Genomic DNA, 16,310 nt, shown 5'->3' with positions numbered 1-16,310 from the left:
GTATACTTGTAACAGACTCGTTACTGGAAAAAGAAACATTACTCGTTACTTTTTTAAAAGTAAAATTATAACTTTACATATTACTCCCGGCCAACACTAATATATTTCTCTACTTTTCGTAATAAGCCACACGTTTCATTCGTTCTTTTTCGTTTAAGCTGTCCACAGTTAAAATCCAGTCTTGGTTGTCGTCAGAGCTTAAGCAGGTATGAGGTCGTGTTCTTTGCAGCAGAAAGAGTCCTCGTACCCGCACACAATACATTACATCTGACGACGACTTTCTTTAATCTTACCTCTCAACAACACTAAAGTAATGGGAATATTTCCAGCGACTGAATGAATGTGTGAGACAACAACTGACAAAACGAGCCCCATGGCCAAAACAAATAAAGCACCTAAAGAGAAGCCCGACCATGAAGCTTGGCCGCAATCAGAAGTGGAGTAACAACAACAACAACAACAACAGTAAGGTTGTTACAGGTTCTTGTTTGCATTGGTAACTGTAATAAGATCACTGGATTTACATGACAGGACTCGTTACCTGTAAAAGTAATATTATTACTCTGAAGCCACACACTTGTTGTAACGGGATAGGTTCTGTGGCTGTACAAATCCAACGTGAATATTTTCTACATTTGTAAATGTAACAGGACTTACTATGCTGCCTGATGTACAGCAGTCAGTATTTTGAGAGATTAAGATCGTTCATGCTCTCTGCACCTCTTGTGCTTTGCTGGCAAATCTACTGTTACGAAGTGGGTCGAGTTAAACAGTTTTTTGAGTCTCACCTTATTCATGTTTCCAGCTTGTTGAGCATTTAACACGTTGTGTGCTCCCAACTGTGACCCTCCTTGTGTGAGTGTCTCCGCTAGCACACTGCCTCCAACACCAGGTCCAGCCCCCTGCATGCCTTGGCCCTGGTACTGCATGCCAGGCCCGGGTCTACCGCGGCCTGCTGGTCCCAGAGCCCCATTCATCACTGGTCCAGCTTGGCCCATGACCCCGTGCCCCTGCCCGCTGTTCAGCATGGCCTGGTTGAAGCCCATGCTTCCATTGCCTTGTCCGGCTGCTCCTCCTTTCTGGGTCTGGGGAGACTGGTGATTGGTTGCACCTGGCCCCAGTGGGCTTTTACCGAGCACAGCACCAAGTTGGCTTCCCACCATGCCTCCCTGCTGCGGGTTGGCAGAGTTGAGACCACCCCCCAAGATGGAGGAACTTCCCGGTCGCAGAAGCTCAGAAAGCTGCTTGTGTTTGGCAGCAGCGTCTGGGATGATGGAGTTGAGACCAGGACCCCCTCCACCTGGTCCGCCGTTAGAGGACATTCCCATTCCCAAGTCTCCATTGGGAATGAGCTCATCTGGAAGATCATTTTCCAGGTCAAACAGGGACACAAGGTCTAAGGAAGAGAGAAAGAGAAATAAGAGTTAAGATGACGCTCACCATTTGTATCTTAACAAGCTGCTGACCACTAAACAGAGTGAGACAACGAGAAGGTTTGTCCATTCTAATCAGGACGTGATTTAAACTTAAACCAAGATCTTCCCAAACAGGCTAAGTTACTGCAACCTGAGCCAGATGTTGGCTTTAAACATTACTTCTGGTCAAATTGATTTGTTTTCTGGTAAAAGCAATCAAGGTCATAGTTCACTTTTTTTAATAGGGTGCCAAAATAAACAATACAGTACAGCTGTCTTTTTTTCAAAATCCCATATTAAACTAAATCTGGGACAATCAACCGTGATATTAAAGTCAAGATAATAAGCACAAATGCATTAATACAAGGGTGCAACGACAAAAGATTCCTATTCTGTAAAGATGGCCTTTTTGTACTTCTATTTTAATTAAATGAAAAAAAGGAAAATAAAAAAAAGAAAGCCTAAAGATGGCAGAGGTATCGCACTTGGCCATAAAACCATCTGGATGATATTCTTCTAACAGAAGATAAAAAGGCCAAGATATAATTATCAAATCAACCTGTCATACAACCAAATATCACAACAACAACAAAACAAACAAAAAAAAAAAAATCACATTTTAATATTCAATATTCTACATTGAGGGCTGTCAGGAGCAACCTGAGATGCAGAAATGACGTTAAAATGGAGACTATGAGTTCAATGGATCCCAAAACTCCATTTTGAATACTATCACACAAACTGATCATTCATCCCTGCAGCTAATGAATGTTGGTCAAACCTTTTTTTGCATTTGTTGGCCAATCACAAAGCTGGTAGAAAACGTTGCCTAAATATAAAACCTTACACTTTCAAAAGCGAGTGTTGACGCAGTCGTTAATATTATTATACTTTTTCCTAAACTCTCGTTACACCATCTAGAAATGTCTTCTAATCCATCGACCTCAGCGTAAAACCTCCCACTCTGCATCAGCAGCTAGCGTTCATAAAACCGTTTCTGCCACCATGATTTCACCACTTAGTGCCGTCAATGTAGAAGTCTGTGTATAGAGAAGGCTCGTCAGGCCAACAGGTCATAGTCACCAAAACCAAACAAAAAAACCTGCTAAAAAACGAGCAGAAAAACCACTTGGTTCCATTGAAAAACTTGATGCATTGTTGGTGCCCTCAACACTAAAAACCTGACCCTCACTAACAAATTCTACATTTACCAATATCTGTTTACAGAGAGCGCACGTACACTGAAGCAGTCCAGTCCCTGTCACAAATGTACCAAAGATGACGAGGGTTGAGGTTAACGCAGAGCTGTGCAGAGAAAGTCAACACGAGCACTAAACTCAATACAAACCGAAAATGAATCGAACATTTATGAAGGCCACAGTCCAAATCACAGGTCTATGGCGAGGTCATTCACGTGCAGGTGCGAGTGTGCCTGAGTGTGACATCACCACAGCCACACCCCTAAAAAGCCTCACCACAGATATCTGAATTATTGAGGTTGGACAGACATGTTAGCTCTTATCATTGATTTACAGTGGCAATTAATGGAAGGTTAAATATCTCCGAGGGAATACCTGAACCTTTAGTGCATCAGATTAAAGCAACAGAAAGGAACAGTGCAAGGGGGTTCTTTGGGTTACTTTTGGGGAGAGAGAGGGTGAGGAATGACGTGGTAAAAGATCCACAGGTGGGATTCAAACCCGGGCTCCCATACATAGAGCAAGCACACGTTCAAGAGATCCAAACCACAAAAAAACAAACGGCAGAAAAAAAGTCTTCAGTGTGGTGATTTATTTCAGAAGTCTGAGACTAATATTTGTATTTGCCTTTTTTTTTTTTTTTTTTTAATCAAAGTACACGTTGATCATATAGCAAGCGAGCACATAAGAAGAGCAGAAGGATCGACCAGCCAACCAACCAGTCCCAACACTGGAGTCAAATTGCTCTCACCTGAATGAGACACTGCTGCTGCTGCTGCTTGTAATTCACCCTCAGCTTTACACAGCCACATGAAAATCTTCAATTAGCCTCTTCAGTCTGGGAAGTAATAACCGGCTATGCAACAGACTGTTACTGAGGCACAGAGAGCTGAGATGGAGGTAGAAAGCGCAAAACGCTACACCTCCGTCTCCCAGGAAAGAAGAAACAACATTTCTACGACATCATGGCAACTCTGAAGACTGAGGCACAAATATGCTGATGCCTTTTTGTGATAAACACTGCAAGCCATTAGCCGTAAAAAAAAAAAAGGGTGTTTATCCAAGACTTTTGGGGTGATTCACAATTAGGCCAATCAAGTAGCAGGGATATGGGGAGGCGGGCTTACAGAAGTTTGGAGCAAAATGAAAATGCAGCCAAAATTAGCGCTAGCTTTTCTCCAAATAAATCATGACTCATAATCAAGCTCAGGGTAAAAATCTACCTCCGAATACTTTTAATGCAATTCTGAAAACAAGTTGTACTTTTAAATCCATCTCCTTTAGGCTTGGGCGGTAACACAGTGTGCAGGCAGTATGTGTGCCTTCTGTGTTCTGTAATGTAAACAGGTGTAATGTTGAGCTCATTATAATGCAGAGTAAATGAGTGGGGAAGAAGGATAGATCAAGTCCTCTCATGAGAAAAACTGTTATTCCAATCTAGAATAAAAAAGGTAGCATTACCGTAACATCCAGAATGTAAGTCGCACAGGTATTTAAGAGGCCATCTGATTTTAGATCCCAGAGAGGAATCAGTTTGAACCGTCGCCTGCGAGATGATTTCTCGCATTCAGCAAAGTCCACAACGTGCAGTTTCTCTCCAGCTGTGTCGCTCCTTTAGTTCTGTCTGTTTGCACTCCTTCGATCTACACTACGGTTGTCCACCCTCCAGTGACCCAAAGACGGATTATATATCGGATTTAACGGTCAGTGTTCTCTCTCTTATTTATCATATACATACATGGATCAATGAGAGAAAAAGACATTGAACCATCAGTTGACAACAGAATGTAAACTACGTTCGTCTATTTTATAACTTAGCTTGAACATTGAGTAATTTTCAAGAAATATCTCTACTTGGAGCACACAGGGGTTTCCCTTCTCCAACAGAGGGGTTTCCTGGATTTTGCAGCCGACGCAGTTATCTCTTGTTTTAGTGATTAGCGTGAATTAAAGTTGTTTGCATTCAGTTTTGTTTCAAAGTCTTTGTCAGGAGGTTAAAAAGCTTGTCAGCTTGGGCGGTTAGGAAACACTCGATTTTCATCAGAGCAGAAGATTAAGTAAGAAAAAAAGAGCTCATTTTAAAGTGGGTTAGCAGAGGCCTCGGCCGTCGTCCACTCAGTTGAATTGCAGTTTATTTGTCAAACCTTTAATATGGCTCTTTTTACACGGCGCTGTGATGACTTCAAGATGTGCAAAATTAGTGGCACACTACACTTGTAAAGCTGGCGTCATTTGCTGCACAGTGTTTATGAGAACCACATCCAATCAAAGAAAATGGCATGGAATATGGGCGGGGCTTCACAAGCACAGGGAAAAATAGAAGGTTTTATCCAATCATGCTTCCTTTAAGTTTAACTTTAGAATTACATTTATTGTCAAAACGTTTGTTTCAGGTCCATGCTTTTTTCTTCACGTACAGGTGAAAAAAAAAACAGTTCTACTTCAAAAATCTGGATCTCTCTGACACTCTTCTGGGGAAACAGCCACTTGGAAAACTGCTCCTTTCATTCGCTGAGCTTGTTTTAACCTTCAGAGTCTTTAAGAAAAAAGGCATTCACATTTGCACAAATCTTCTGTAAAAACTCCAGAAGTTTTCAATTCTCAGTAAAGACGTATTGGGGATTTATCAGAGATTGCAATATGTAGCTAATTCTGACACAGTGACAGATCTTTCCATTGAGCCATCGTTGTACTTGAATGCATGCTAATGCTAACAGAGAGGGATGATGCTCACAGGGGTTGGTGATCATGAACACGGGGCAGACAGAGGAGGAGGAAGAAAGTGTGTTTGGTTTTCTCTCAGGTTGGAGAGTTGTTGCGTATTTTATACCTCTAATGCTGACACGCCCACTCTGCCATACAAATGAAAAGGAGCCTGACGCTGGTCTGTGGCCCCAGGTGCAAACACACACAGTGACACGAGACCAGAGAACCATAAAAAATGGTGACACATTAACATTATAAAAAATTTTTAAAAAAGACTGCTAATCTGTTTGCCGATTAAGAGTGCATCATCACAGAACTGGTTTGCGGAAATTTTTTAAACTCAGCAACTGTATTCAATTGTCATTTTGTAGTCTACACACAGAGTCGGGGATGCCTTTCATTGAGTGAGTCCATATTCAAACGAAAGGAAACAAGCTCATTTGAGGCTGCACACAAAACGAGGAGATAGGAACAGAGCTACAGGTTTCCTCACAGATCTGCCTCTGAATTTTTCTCAGACTTAGGGCTTTTCTAGGTGTAGAAAAAAAAGAGACAGGGCTTATCCTTCCATCGGCAGCCTGGCACTTAAAACCTTCTCAGTGTACTTAAGACCTTGAGCTGCATCCCGGACTTCAAAGAGAGGAGGTCTACAAGAGGCACTGTGCAATGTCTCACCAAATACATGCGTTTGTGTGCGTGTCAACCGAGACTGAGAGGGTTTCTGGCAGCGGTGGGGGAGGAGACTCAGTGTCAGGCTTCTTTATTGCCCAGCGAAAGCTCCTGTCACCCCTCTGAGAAGATGAGCTACCTTGGCTGAGGACCCGAGCACCGTCGACCAGCCCAGATAATACAGCCACACACAGAAGAGGAGACAGACCAAACAAAGAAACTTCCATTCCTCTTGGCTGTTTGCAAAAGTTTGACAGATGTTTCCCATCTCGGCTGGGATTCAAAATTAAGCAACTGCTCTATTCTTTATAAATTCTCCACAAATGTTAAGGTGGTTGCGGTGGTGCAATCCCCAAACTGAAATCATGGACAAAAGATGGCTCAATAGCTGAAGTCTTTGGGACTGCACGAAAATAACCAGCTGATCTATTTTCAGTTCACAGCAAGAAAACAACGACATGACTGAACAGACCAGTAAAAAAGATTTCACTTCTATTTTTTTTTTTACAATACTTTATTAATCCCTGATGGAAATTCAGGTTTTCACTCTGTTATTTTTAGGGACATGCTTCCACATACATGCACCAACAGGACCCGTGGACATGCATTGGTGGAGAGACGTCAGAGTGGAGCTTCTTTCTTATGCAGGGAGCACACCAGAGCACTTTTGTGGTTCATTACCTTGCTCAACGGCACCCCAGCAGTGCTCGAGAAGTGTCCTGGCACCTCTCCAGCTACCAGAACAACTTCCGTATTTTTCGTCCTCAACGCGACTTGAACCAGCGACACTTCCAAGTCCCTACAGGCTGAGCTCCTGCCGCCTGTGTAGGGCGGTCTGACCTCAAACCAACGACCATTAATTGGGAATTTTACCTCAATTACCATTAATAAACAATTACTTCCTTTTTGTTTTCTGCCCTCACAGTTCACTGACATGATCTCTACTGTAAATATGCTCAACTATTAAAGCTGAGATATTGAAAGAGTGAATATATGATGAACTATTCTGTGGTTATTTATTGAATGTTTTGAACTGAAATCAAAGTATCGCTTAAAATGAAGACGACGAAGAAATTAAATTCTCTAGAAATCTGTAGAAAATAAATGAACTTTTTTCCCCCGCAGTATTCAATTTCTTTTTGTTCACTGTCGTCTTCTCGAAAGACAAAATGTGTCCAGACATTGGACATTGCTTCCAGATTGAGCATGTCGTCATGTAATGGGTAAGATCACATCGATTCAACGTTATGAACGTTGGCTTCGAGTGTTGTGTCGTGAAAAGGATGCCCAACAGTTGTCATCTCATTTTTTGTTTCCCTATTTCATTTTTAAACAACTCTGTCAGAAGAAGTTGGAGGAAGCTTTATATGAAATGTTTCATGATTGGCTGGAAAATTTGTTAAATCAGGTATTTTGATAATATTTATTCGTCCAGAGCCGGTTACTTTATTTTGTGCTTTTCTGTCAAAACATCGTTGGGTGTTCGACGACGCACGCTGCATTAAAAGACTTGTGACGATGTCACCATGGAAACGGGTGGTGTGTAACAGGTGATCTTTTCAATATCACAAGCCGTTTTCACACGCACTCTGGATAATATCTTGATCATTTTGGGGAGGACTGCTCCAGAGATCCTCCCGACCTGGCTGTTCTCACGCACTCTCCTTCTAGCTGGAGACGATCACTGTCAGAGCGCAGGGGGTGCAGCGGTAAAATGTGACGTACAAAAACAACGCGGGAGGAAGCAGCAGAGTCGGCTACGCAACGCTATAATGACAATATTTTCTCTTTACATCAATGTTATGTGCATTTCAATAGAATGACAGTGTCAACAGAAGAGCGCAGAACAACATACTGAAAAACAGAAAACGTAATGCTGCCGTTGAAATGCGCGCGGAGATGGTAGTGGTGGCGTGCAGACACTCTGCGGTGTGCAGCAGTCACAGTAAAGAAACCGTCTGTCCCTCTCCATCCTATTGGCTCGAGGCGAAATCTCCGGAGAACATCCTGCTGGGTTCTCACATCAGCTCACTCTGACTTACTGCGGACTAAATAGGAGGGTTCTCGGAGGAGAAACTCCAGGTGAAGCCCGGGCGAAAACTCTGAACTCTGGATATCTGGAGTGTTTCAGGAGATTTCTGCAAGTGTGAAAGCCCTAACAGCCACATATGATGTATGTGGATGGGAGTGTGTATTACCACATTTCAGCGACTTTTGACTAATTCAGACACGACTCATTCTTTCTTTCCTCTGAAATATTCACTGAATTTTTCCATGTATGTAAATGTAGAGTCCACCTTTTGGCACAGTATTCCAGCTCTACCACAACAAAGTCCTCGTGACACTCCATACATGACAGAACTGCAGGTCCAGGGACAGACAAGTTTTAAATGGTTTTAAACTGTCAGCAAAGAAGTTGAATAAAGTTCCTTATTGCACATTTTCAAAAGATAACATTAACCTTTCAATTATTTGAAAGAGGGGTTGTTGAACCCTTCAGTGGCAGGATGACCTAGTGCTGAGTCTTTCCATCCAACACAACCCTGGTGCAAGTGCATCTGCTGTCAAGACTGAATGAGCCGGACCCTAGATCCAATCCAACCTCATGGATACAGAGAAGACATGCTCCTCAAGATAATGGGATCACAACAATGTATCATGTAGAGCTAACAAATAAGCTGGTGTAGGAGGGGAAGCTTATCAAGAGAGCACCAGACTCCAGCAGATCTGTTGTCAACATTATTCAGCTGCTCCTTAGATGTGTTGATAGAAGTTTTTAAAACAGTGCTCACTCTTTTCACAGTTTGAGAGATGTGAAGAAACAGTCCTGCAGGGACTTGGTGTGCAGTTTGCATGTGTGATACATTTGCACAGCACTACTGAGGTGGTCGCTGGGTTATCGTTTTTTTTTCTTCCTTAAGATGCATCAATAAGAAGCAAGACTCAGTGTGCAGTATGTGACTCATTGCACATTAAATCCTTGTTAATATTGTGAAACCACGTTACCTGGGCCATCTGATCCAGAGAGCGGTGAATTCAGCTTGGGTCGCTTTGCAGTGGGGGGTCCGACTTCCATCAGATTGTCAGCCATCCTGGGTTTGGTAAATTTTTATGAATGGATGATGTTGCACGAAAAAAGAAAAAAAATCAGTCGAACTTGTCAGCCTCGCGGTCGTTAAAACTGTCCACTTTCTCAACGTTTCGCAAAAAAAAAGCAGCAATATCAGTTTTTTTTTTTCTTGACTGGCGAAATGTTGCCTGGTGTAAAAGGCTTCAAAAGAAAGGCAACAGCGCCACGCTTCGCCCCCGAAGATCACCCCATGATAATCCAACACCCAACACCCACATAATTATCCTCAATAATCGCGTCCAAAAATTATTTCACTTCAAAAAAAATAAATAAAAAACAATTATAAAATATTACACAACGCTTGCGTGAATCCCTTTCTCCGCAGATCGCCGGTTTCACGTCTGTACTGAATCATTTTTTTCGCAGCCGAAACAAGCGGCCATAAAATCTTTCTGGGGCTTAAATAAAAAGAGCAAAATTCAAAAAATATTTTCTATGAGGTGGATTATTTTTCTGGTGGCTGTCTCCCGTTAAATACAGCGTCTCGACACGGAGATACGGCGAGAAGCGGCGGCTCGGTAAAAGGGAAATCAAATATACAGGGGGCTCTCCGGACGATAAAAACGCATGTTACCATCACATGTTGGCATTAATTGTCATCGGACGAACAATCACTTCGATTTTCTGGACGAAAAATGTCGTTTGAGCCGAGCCTGGATCGCTCCGGTCGGTTTTTAAAATTAATGCTCCCCCCGAAATCCCGATTCTGAGCCGCGTCAAGATGGCGGCTGTTGATTCCTCCGATACAAAAAAAAAGTTTTTTTTTCTTCCCAGCTAGACTGTGGGGGGGAGGAGGGGGGAGGGGGAGTTGTCGCGCTGCTACGACGCCCTGACGTAAACCTGTGTCTAATTGTGCGTCATGTGGACGTACGTAGATTTGCCTCAAGGGAAGGAATAGCCCGAAAAGAAAAGAAATTACTCGAGCAATCTGCTTCAAACTTAACAAACATTAAACTGTTGTGACTACAAACAGAAAAAGGGGTTCAAAAATGCGGCTAAGTTCCAAATAATAGTTGAATATCAATTTAAATAGCATGAATGTGTTAATGTATTGCCAAAGCCTATAATAACAAATAATACAATAACAATATACTTCAACTTAGTTTTACTGGCAGGACCAAAGGTAATAGCTTGTTGCCTATTCCACTACGTTTCAACAGAAAATTTACTTCTGAAATATTTTTTTTAAGTTTGGCATTAAAAAGGTTAAATAACAAGCTACAAATAAGGCCTACATTAACATCTGAGGGGAAGCTTCAGCAGCCCTACTTCTTTCTACAAAAGTATGCAATGCAATTAGCATTATCTCTTGATAACGCATAGGCAACATTTTATGGGTTTGCATGTTTGAGGAGTAGCCTATTGAAACTATTTAATCAGAAAAAGAATCAGCCTTCTGTGCAAAAACAGTTTATCTTCGTTTTAAGTTTCTCATAATGTATTCACACACATTTTCGAAAAGAAAAATGAATAGAAAGACAACACAACTTTAAACAAGGAAAAGTAAACAAAAAGACATGACATTATTAAATTACTAATGTATAAATTAAGTAAACAGGTGTATTTACATAGTTACAATGATTATTAAATATACAATATTCATGTTCCCCATTATGTAAAAGGCTGGAAACATAAAATGACGTTTCAATAATTTATGAAAAAAAATGGATGTAAAAGCTTAAGTTGCAAATGTAAAATTAGGCAAAAGTGTAAAATAGTATAAATACTTAATGTATGAAACTGCAACACTCGATAAAAAATTACCTTAAAGTTGTTTTGTAAAAGCAGACATTTGAAACAAAATGTGAAAAATTACAAATTATTAATTATTTCTCTGCTAAAATTAATTGTCAATGGTTTTAAAAGGAATTAAATGGTTTAAATTTATTTTGAAAGAAAACGTGCCGTAGTTTACTGAGTCAATGTAAATATTTTCTGGTTGTTTTTCCGCCATGAGACAGTTAACTAAATATATTTGTTTTGTGGGCAAGACAAGTGGAAATCCTCCTGGCATTAGAGAAACATATCAACTATTTATAACCACACACGTAATGATTAGAGAGAAGAAAGAAACTAATCACTCGTAACTCTATACTAAACCAAATAGAGCACAGGCTATGAACTCCAGTCGACAACATTTCCCAGCAACTGAATTTTATTCAATTTAAACCTTCACTTGCATATCTATCAGCATGCTATGTACAAAACATTTCCACACAAAAAAGGCAACAATTTATTTTAAACAGTTGGTAGGACGCTGTGTAACTACTGCAGACACACCATTCATTTGGCCAGTTTAATGTCTTAAAAATGAAGAAGTGTATTTTGACTGAAGTCTAACTTCCCCAACATGTCCTAATTAGAGATGATTAAACTAATCAAAGTCTCTTAAAAAAACAAAAACACACACATACAACCTCACTGGGTTTTTTACAAACACTCGTACATTTTATACACACATGCAGGCAAACAGAAAACACAAGTATCTTTCCAACTTTGTTGAAATGACCCAGTTTTTAAGACTACTAAATACTATAGTACATGCGCTGTTATAAATAATAGAAAAAGCTCTGATACTCTACAATAAAAAGGCAAACTGTACAGTAAAAATGGTTAGTGCCTTGTGCAAATGTGTTTTAATGGTGAATGACCTTTCTTACACAACAAAAACTGCAAAACAAGAATGCGATATTACAAAGAGATGACAATGACACTCTTTGGCATCTCAGTTTTCCCTTTCTGCTGGTTCAGAATGTCACTCACATCTGAATGAATCAATGCAAACCATCATCTCATATTTAAAGGAAGTAGCAATCAAAATTCTGCGAGGACACCGTTTCAAACTTCTGTCTGTGCGTCTCAGATACAATACTATTCAAGAAATACAACGGTGACAAAAGAAATATAGCTTATACGCTTATACTCAAGTATTATGACCTCTACTAAGCACATTACCTTGGTTTATTACAAAAATGACTGTTCAAAATGTATTTTTATTGAATTTTACAAAACAGAAATATTGTACCGGTACAAGGGTTGTGTGCTCAAAAGCATAAAGAGACTGATTTGCCATTTTAAACCAATAACAATAAGCTCATTTGTATTGCATTTAAAGCAACATATAAGCCTTATACATATACACTACACCAGTAAAAAATGAGAGGCCAAACAAAAGCAATTCAAAACCTGCATAAGGCCAATTAAAGTGAAATGTTGATAGAAGAAAAGGCACTGCTCAAATTTCATGAACTTTAAACAATTTTTATGTGATTTTAGCACAAAAACAAAAAGTTCTCCTGCCTATGCATGAGTTTTAAAGAAGTAAATAGTTTTTTCAAATAAATTAAAACAACTCAGAACAGACTAAAATTAAGAAGGGAAACCAGAAGCACATTTAAAAGGCACGAGCATTACATTTTTATGTACAGAAAAAGCTTCACAATAAGCCAAGCCTAATATTCCACTATTAAGAAAATGTTAATGTAAGGTGTGAAATTACTAAAAGATAAAATGTGTAAAATACATTATGATTAAACACTTGAAATATCATAACTAAATGGTCCTTTTAAAAGATATGATTTCATAAGGACCTTCAAAACATAAACAATTAAGACACAGCATAGATTTGGTGTTACAACTTGTTTTTGCCTCTGAGCACACAATCCTTTTCGCTAAGAAACAGCAAGAAATATAGAACATGAAATGGCAATATGTACCGTTTAATCAGCTTGAATTTTGCTGAAGGAATGACCCACAGCAGAAAAAAAAAGTTAAAGTTAAAACATCTAAAGTAATAAATATGAAATTAATTTGATGCACTGTATTTGCATTTACAGTGAAATTACATTGACAATGACAATGAAAATATGAAGCAGTTAGTGTTTTCAGCTGTCTTTCAAATCATAGAAAATATGATAGGGCACTTCACATGAACAGTTCAAGTTTTGTGTGACAATAAATACAATAAAACACATTTAGTTAAGATTGGTATTGGTGACATTCGACTTTGATTATCCATGTCTAAAAAGTACGATCAACTATCAATCACACTGTGTTAACCCGTAGCAGACCTAGGCTGTCGGTTTCTCTACTCAATCTAAAAGCACAGATAAAGACTCTGTACAGGTACAGCAGTGCCTGTTTGGAGTCCCTTTAATGCTCATCAACACTTATCACAGTTTGAGTCCCTGTGAGAGTCTGCATCATGTGTGACAAACACTACTAATAGTGAGTCTCATCTATGCGTGCTACTGTTGTAAGCATGCTGATTAAGGGTAGCTGAGACCATCAGGCCTCAGTACTGGGGCAATACAAAGATCTAAACTGAGGCCAGAAACAAAACTGCCACATCATCAATAAAAGTTTTTTTTCTCAACTGCGTTCCTAAACTGTTTGTCATCCTGCAGTTGCACTCAGTCATTCAGCGAGCTTATAAGCACCTCTCCTCATTAAACCCTGCATGATCTACACAGACACACACTCACACACTGTTCTCATGAAAATACACTTGCACAATATGCAGGCCAAGCTCATCCATCCTAAGAACGTTCTGATTGGTCGCTTCTGTTCTTTTTGTGGAGTTTTCTAGTGAAAACAGGCTCTGGTGCATTTCAAGTGCAGATTACTAATACTTGTCTTGGAGTTGTGTTATACTGTAGTTCCCCTCACTCTCCACATTTTCCAAATGTTGTGGCACTTTCCAACTTTAAGTTCAGCTTGCTGAGAACTTCTTTGATAAAAGGCAAAGTATCGTAGCAAAACATAGTTTACTAAGTAAAATCGTAACAAAAGCGAAGCCGTTTTTCCAAAAAAGATTGCTTATTTACACTTTTCCCTTTATGTTCTTCATCTCTTACTCCAAAAGGCTTAGTGTACACATTATTCTATTCTAAAGGCACTTAAAAGACATATGTAGGAAATGATTAAAGATTAAAGGTGTATTTATAATCAAGTAAGTTAAGAGGAGATGACGTGATCTGCAATCTGTAACAGGCAAAAGAAGTTTCAAAGTCAGCCATCACATCTTTTTTCCATTTCCTTTGGTTCCTGTTTGACACTCACTTTGTGGTCCAGCCATCCCACTATACTGATAATATCAGCCAGTAAGATTTACAATAAAACAACCTGCTGCCTGGATGATGCAGAAAAGAAGCCTGTGGGACTTTCTCCCTGATTCTACTTGCAGTAGAAACAAATGGACAAATGGTTTTATGAATGCCATCTGGCTGGAACAAGTGCTTAAAGGGTAAAGGATGCATGGAAAAAGCGCCATTCCAACAATTTCCTAAAGTTTAGTGAACTCTCCGACATAAATGTCATAATCATTGCATTTGTCCTTCTTGGCATCTTTCAGGGATATTGTTGTTGAATCCTGAAGTCTATTTTGCCGGTCAGAGGATGAGACGGTGAGTTTGTTATTTGCAGAAGATGGAGGTCCTTCTCGGTTACTGACAGGCATAGATGGCATGCCACTGCGAGACACAGATCGCCTGGTATTGGAGGTATCTGTGGAGAGACGTCTTTCGCAGCTATCCATCTCCTTCTCCTGGTTAAGTCCTGTGGCAGGAGAGGAACCAGCACTGGAACTTGGTACCAGGGTATTGGTGCTACTTGCATTTGTGCTAGTTGCAGGCACCATGCTCGCAATTTCATCAGTTGGCGAGCGCCCAATGCTACCATCCACCTGAGCCCGGATTTCTGGCGAGACCGAGAGTTGGTACTGAGGCACAGGCCCACTGTCACTGCTCTTGGGGTACAGGAACGTTTTCATCTGGCCTTTTCCTTTGACATTTACTGTGCCGCGATAGTCAAACTCATAATCCATGCCACTCAGCACACAATAACTCTCCTCGCTGACCTGGACACGACACTCAACACCTGTGGTATCCATGCGACTAGCGATGTTGACTGTGTCACCCCAGATGTCGTAAAGAAGCTTAGTGGTTCCAATCACACCTGCTGTTAGAGGCCCGTGATTAAATCCAATGCGTATCTTGAAGCCAAAGCCCAGCATGTTCTTGTTGAAGTCGTCCACGACACGCATCATTTCCAGGGCAAAGTCAAACAGAGCGCGAAGGTGAGCATGAGGATGTGCAGCGTCTGCACACTGCTGTGCATTAAGTCCCGCTGCTGCCATGTACGTGGCACCGATAGTTTTGATCTTTTCAATATTTGAGAAGGCAGGTTTCCGTAACTGCTCATCAAAGTCTCCAATTAGCTCATTGAGCACACGATAGCACTCCTTGCCTCCTTCGTAGCTCTCCTCATAAAACTCACTGAAGTTAACAATACTGGCAAATATTACACCCACGTTGTCGTGGTTCTTGGAGTAGCTCTGTGTGACCTTCAGCTGTTCAGCCACATGGATGGGAATGATATTGCGAAGGAGCCAGTCAGCCTGGTCTCTCATGTTCTGGATCTTTATGCGATGTTGATCAGCCTCCACATTGCCATGATAATGCAGGCGGTAACTGACCTCAAATTCACGGTTAAGGAACCAGACCAGCAGTAGGAGCAGGAAAAAGGCCACACAAGCTTCAGGACCAAGAAGGTCCTGTGGGCTAGGCACCAAGTCTGGGACTGCTGTGCTGTCAGATATGATGATCGAGCTGTTGCTGCTGTTATTGCTCTGGTCTTCTGACGCCCTTGAGAGCACAAGATAGAAACGCAGAATAATTGTAACACAGAAGGGTAAAACACACATCTTGTACATCATTTTTCTAAATGTGCATCATAAAGGCAACAAAAAACTTGCCACAAAAATTCTTAATTGCAAATTAAAAACTATGACAAAAACAGTGTGAATTTACCTACCAGAAAAACAGACCTTTAGCAACCCTACAAGAGATAAGACAAGCAGCACTTATAAAAGCATCTGGAATCCAGCACTAACCTATAACCTATACCAACCTATACATGTTCACCTTCCATTAGATTTTAACGATTAACCCTGTGTCATCACATTAGCTCCACATGTCCACTGAACATACAGTAGATATTGATAACATAACATTTGAAGCTTGATCCAAAGGCAACTGGACTGATCGAAGACCTTGAGGATGTTTCCCCTCTCCCTCAAAAAGCTTCTTCAGTGTTAAACTATTAGGTGGACGGAGCTAGAAATGTAAGCCTCTGTGGGTCATTAGCATGCTAATGATCGAGGATGACATCAGAGTCGTTAGTTGAGTAACC

The 16,310-nt window shown here is 40.5% G+C and overlaps 2 protein-coding genes across 5 annotated transcripts in view; both read right to left on the bottom strand.

The window, feature by feature from the left end:
* crebbpa (CREB binding lysine acetyltransferase a) overlaps positions 1-9,893 on the bottom strand; it is a 28,706-nt gene extending 18,813 nt beyond the window's left edge. Inside the window, exons 1-2 of the mRNA XM_079366639.1 lie at positions 8,996-9,893; positions 789-1,396 (exon numbers count right to left, since the gene is read on the bottom strand). Coding sequence (XP_079222765.1) covers positions 789-1,396; positions 8,996-9,080 — 693 coding nt within the window. The 5' untranslated portion in view covers positions 9,081-9,893. The remainder of the gene's footprint in view (positions 1-788; positions 1,397-8,995) is intronic.
* Positions 9,894-11,252: 1,359 nt separating this feature from the next.
* LOC306838376 (adenylate cyclase type 9-like) overlaps positions 11,253-16,310 on the bottom strand; it is a 38,631-nt gene continuing 33,573 nt past the window's right edge. For 2 of the 4 annotated variants that reach the window (XM_079366514.1, XM_079366515.1), the window contains exons 9-10: positions 15,933-15,956; positions 11,253-15,763 (exon numbers count right to left, since the gene is read on the bottom strand). In XM_079366514.1, the coding sequence (XP_079222640.1) occupies positions 14,404-15,763; positions 15,933-15,956 (1,384 nt within the window). In that variant the 3' untranslated portion in view covers positions 11,253-14,403. The remainder of the gene's footprint in view (positions 15,764-15,932; positions 15,957-16,310) is intronic. The other 2 variants (XM_079366516.1, XM_079366517.1) reach the window with 1 other exon arrangement.

Source organism: Symphodus melops, assembly GCF_947650265.1.
Source record: "Symphodus melops genome assembly, chromosome: 17".
Taxonomy (NCBI): domain Eukaryota; kingdom Metazoa; phylum Chordata; class Actinopteri; order Labriformes; family Labridae; genus Symphodus; species Symphodus melops.
The sequence above is the reverse complement of the archived record's forward strand: the minus strand, read 5'-3'. Positions and strand labels throughout refer to the sequence as shown.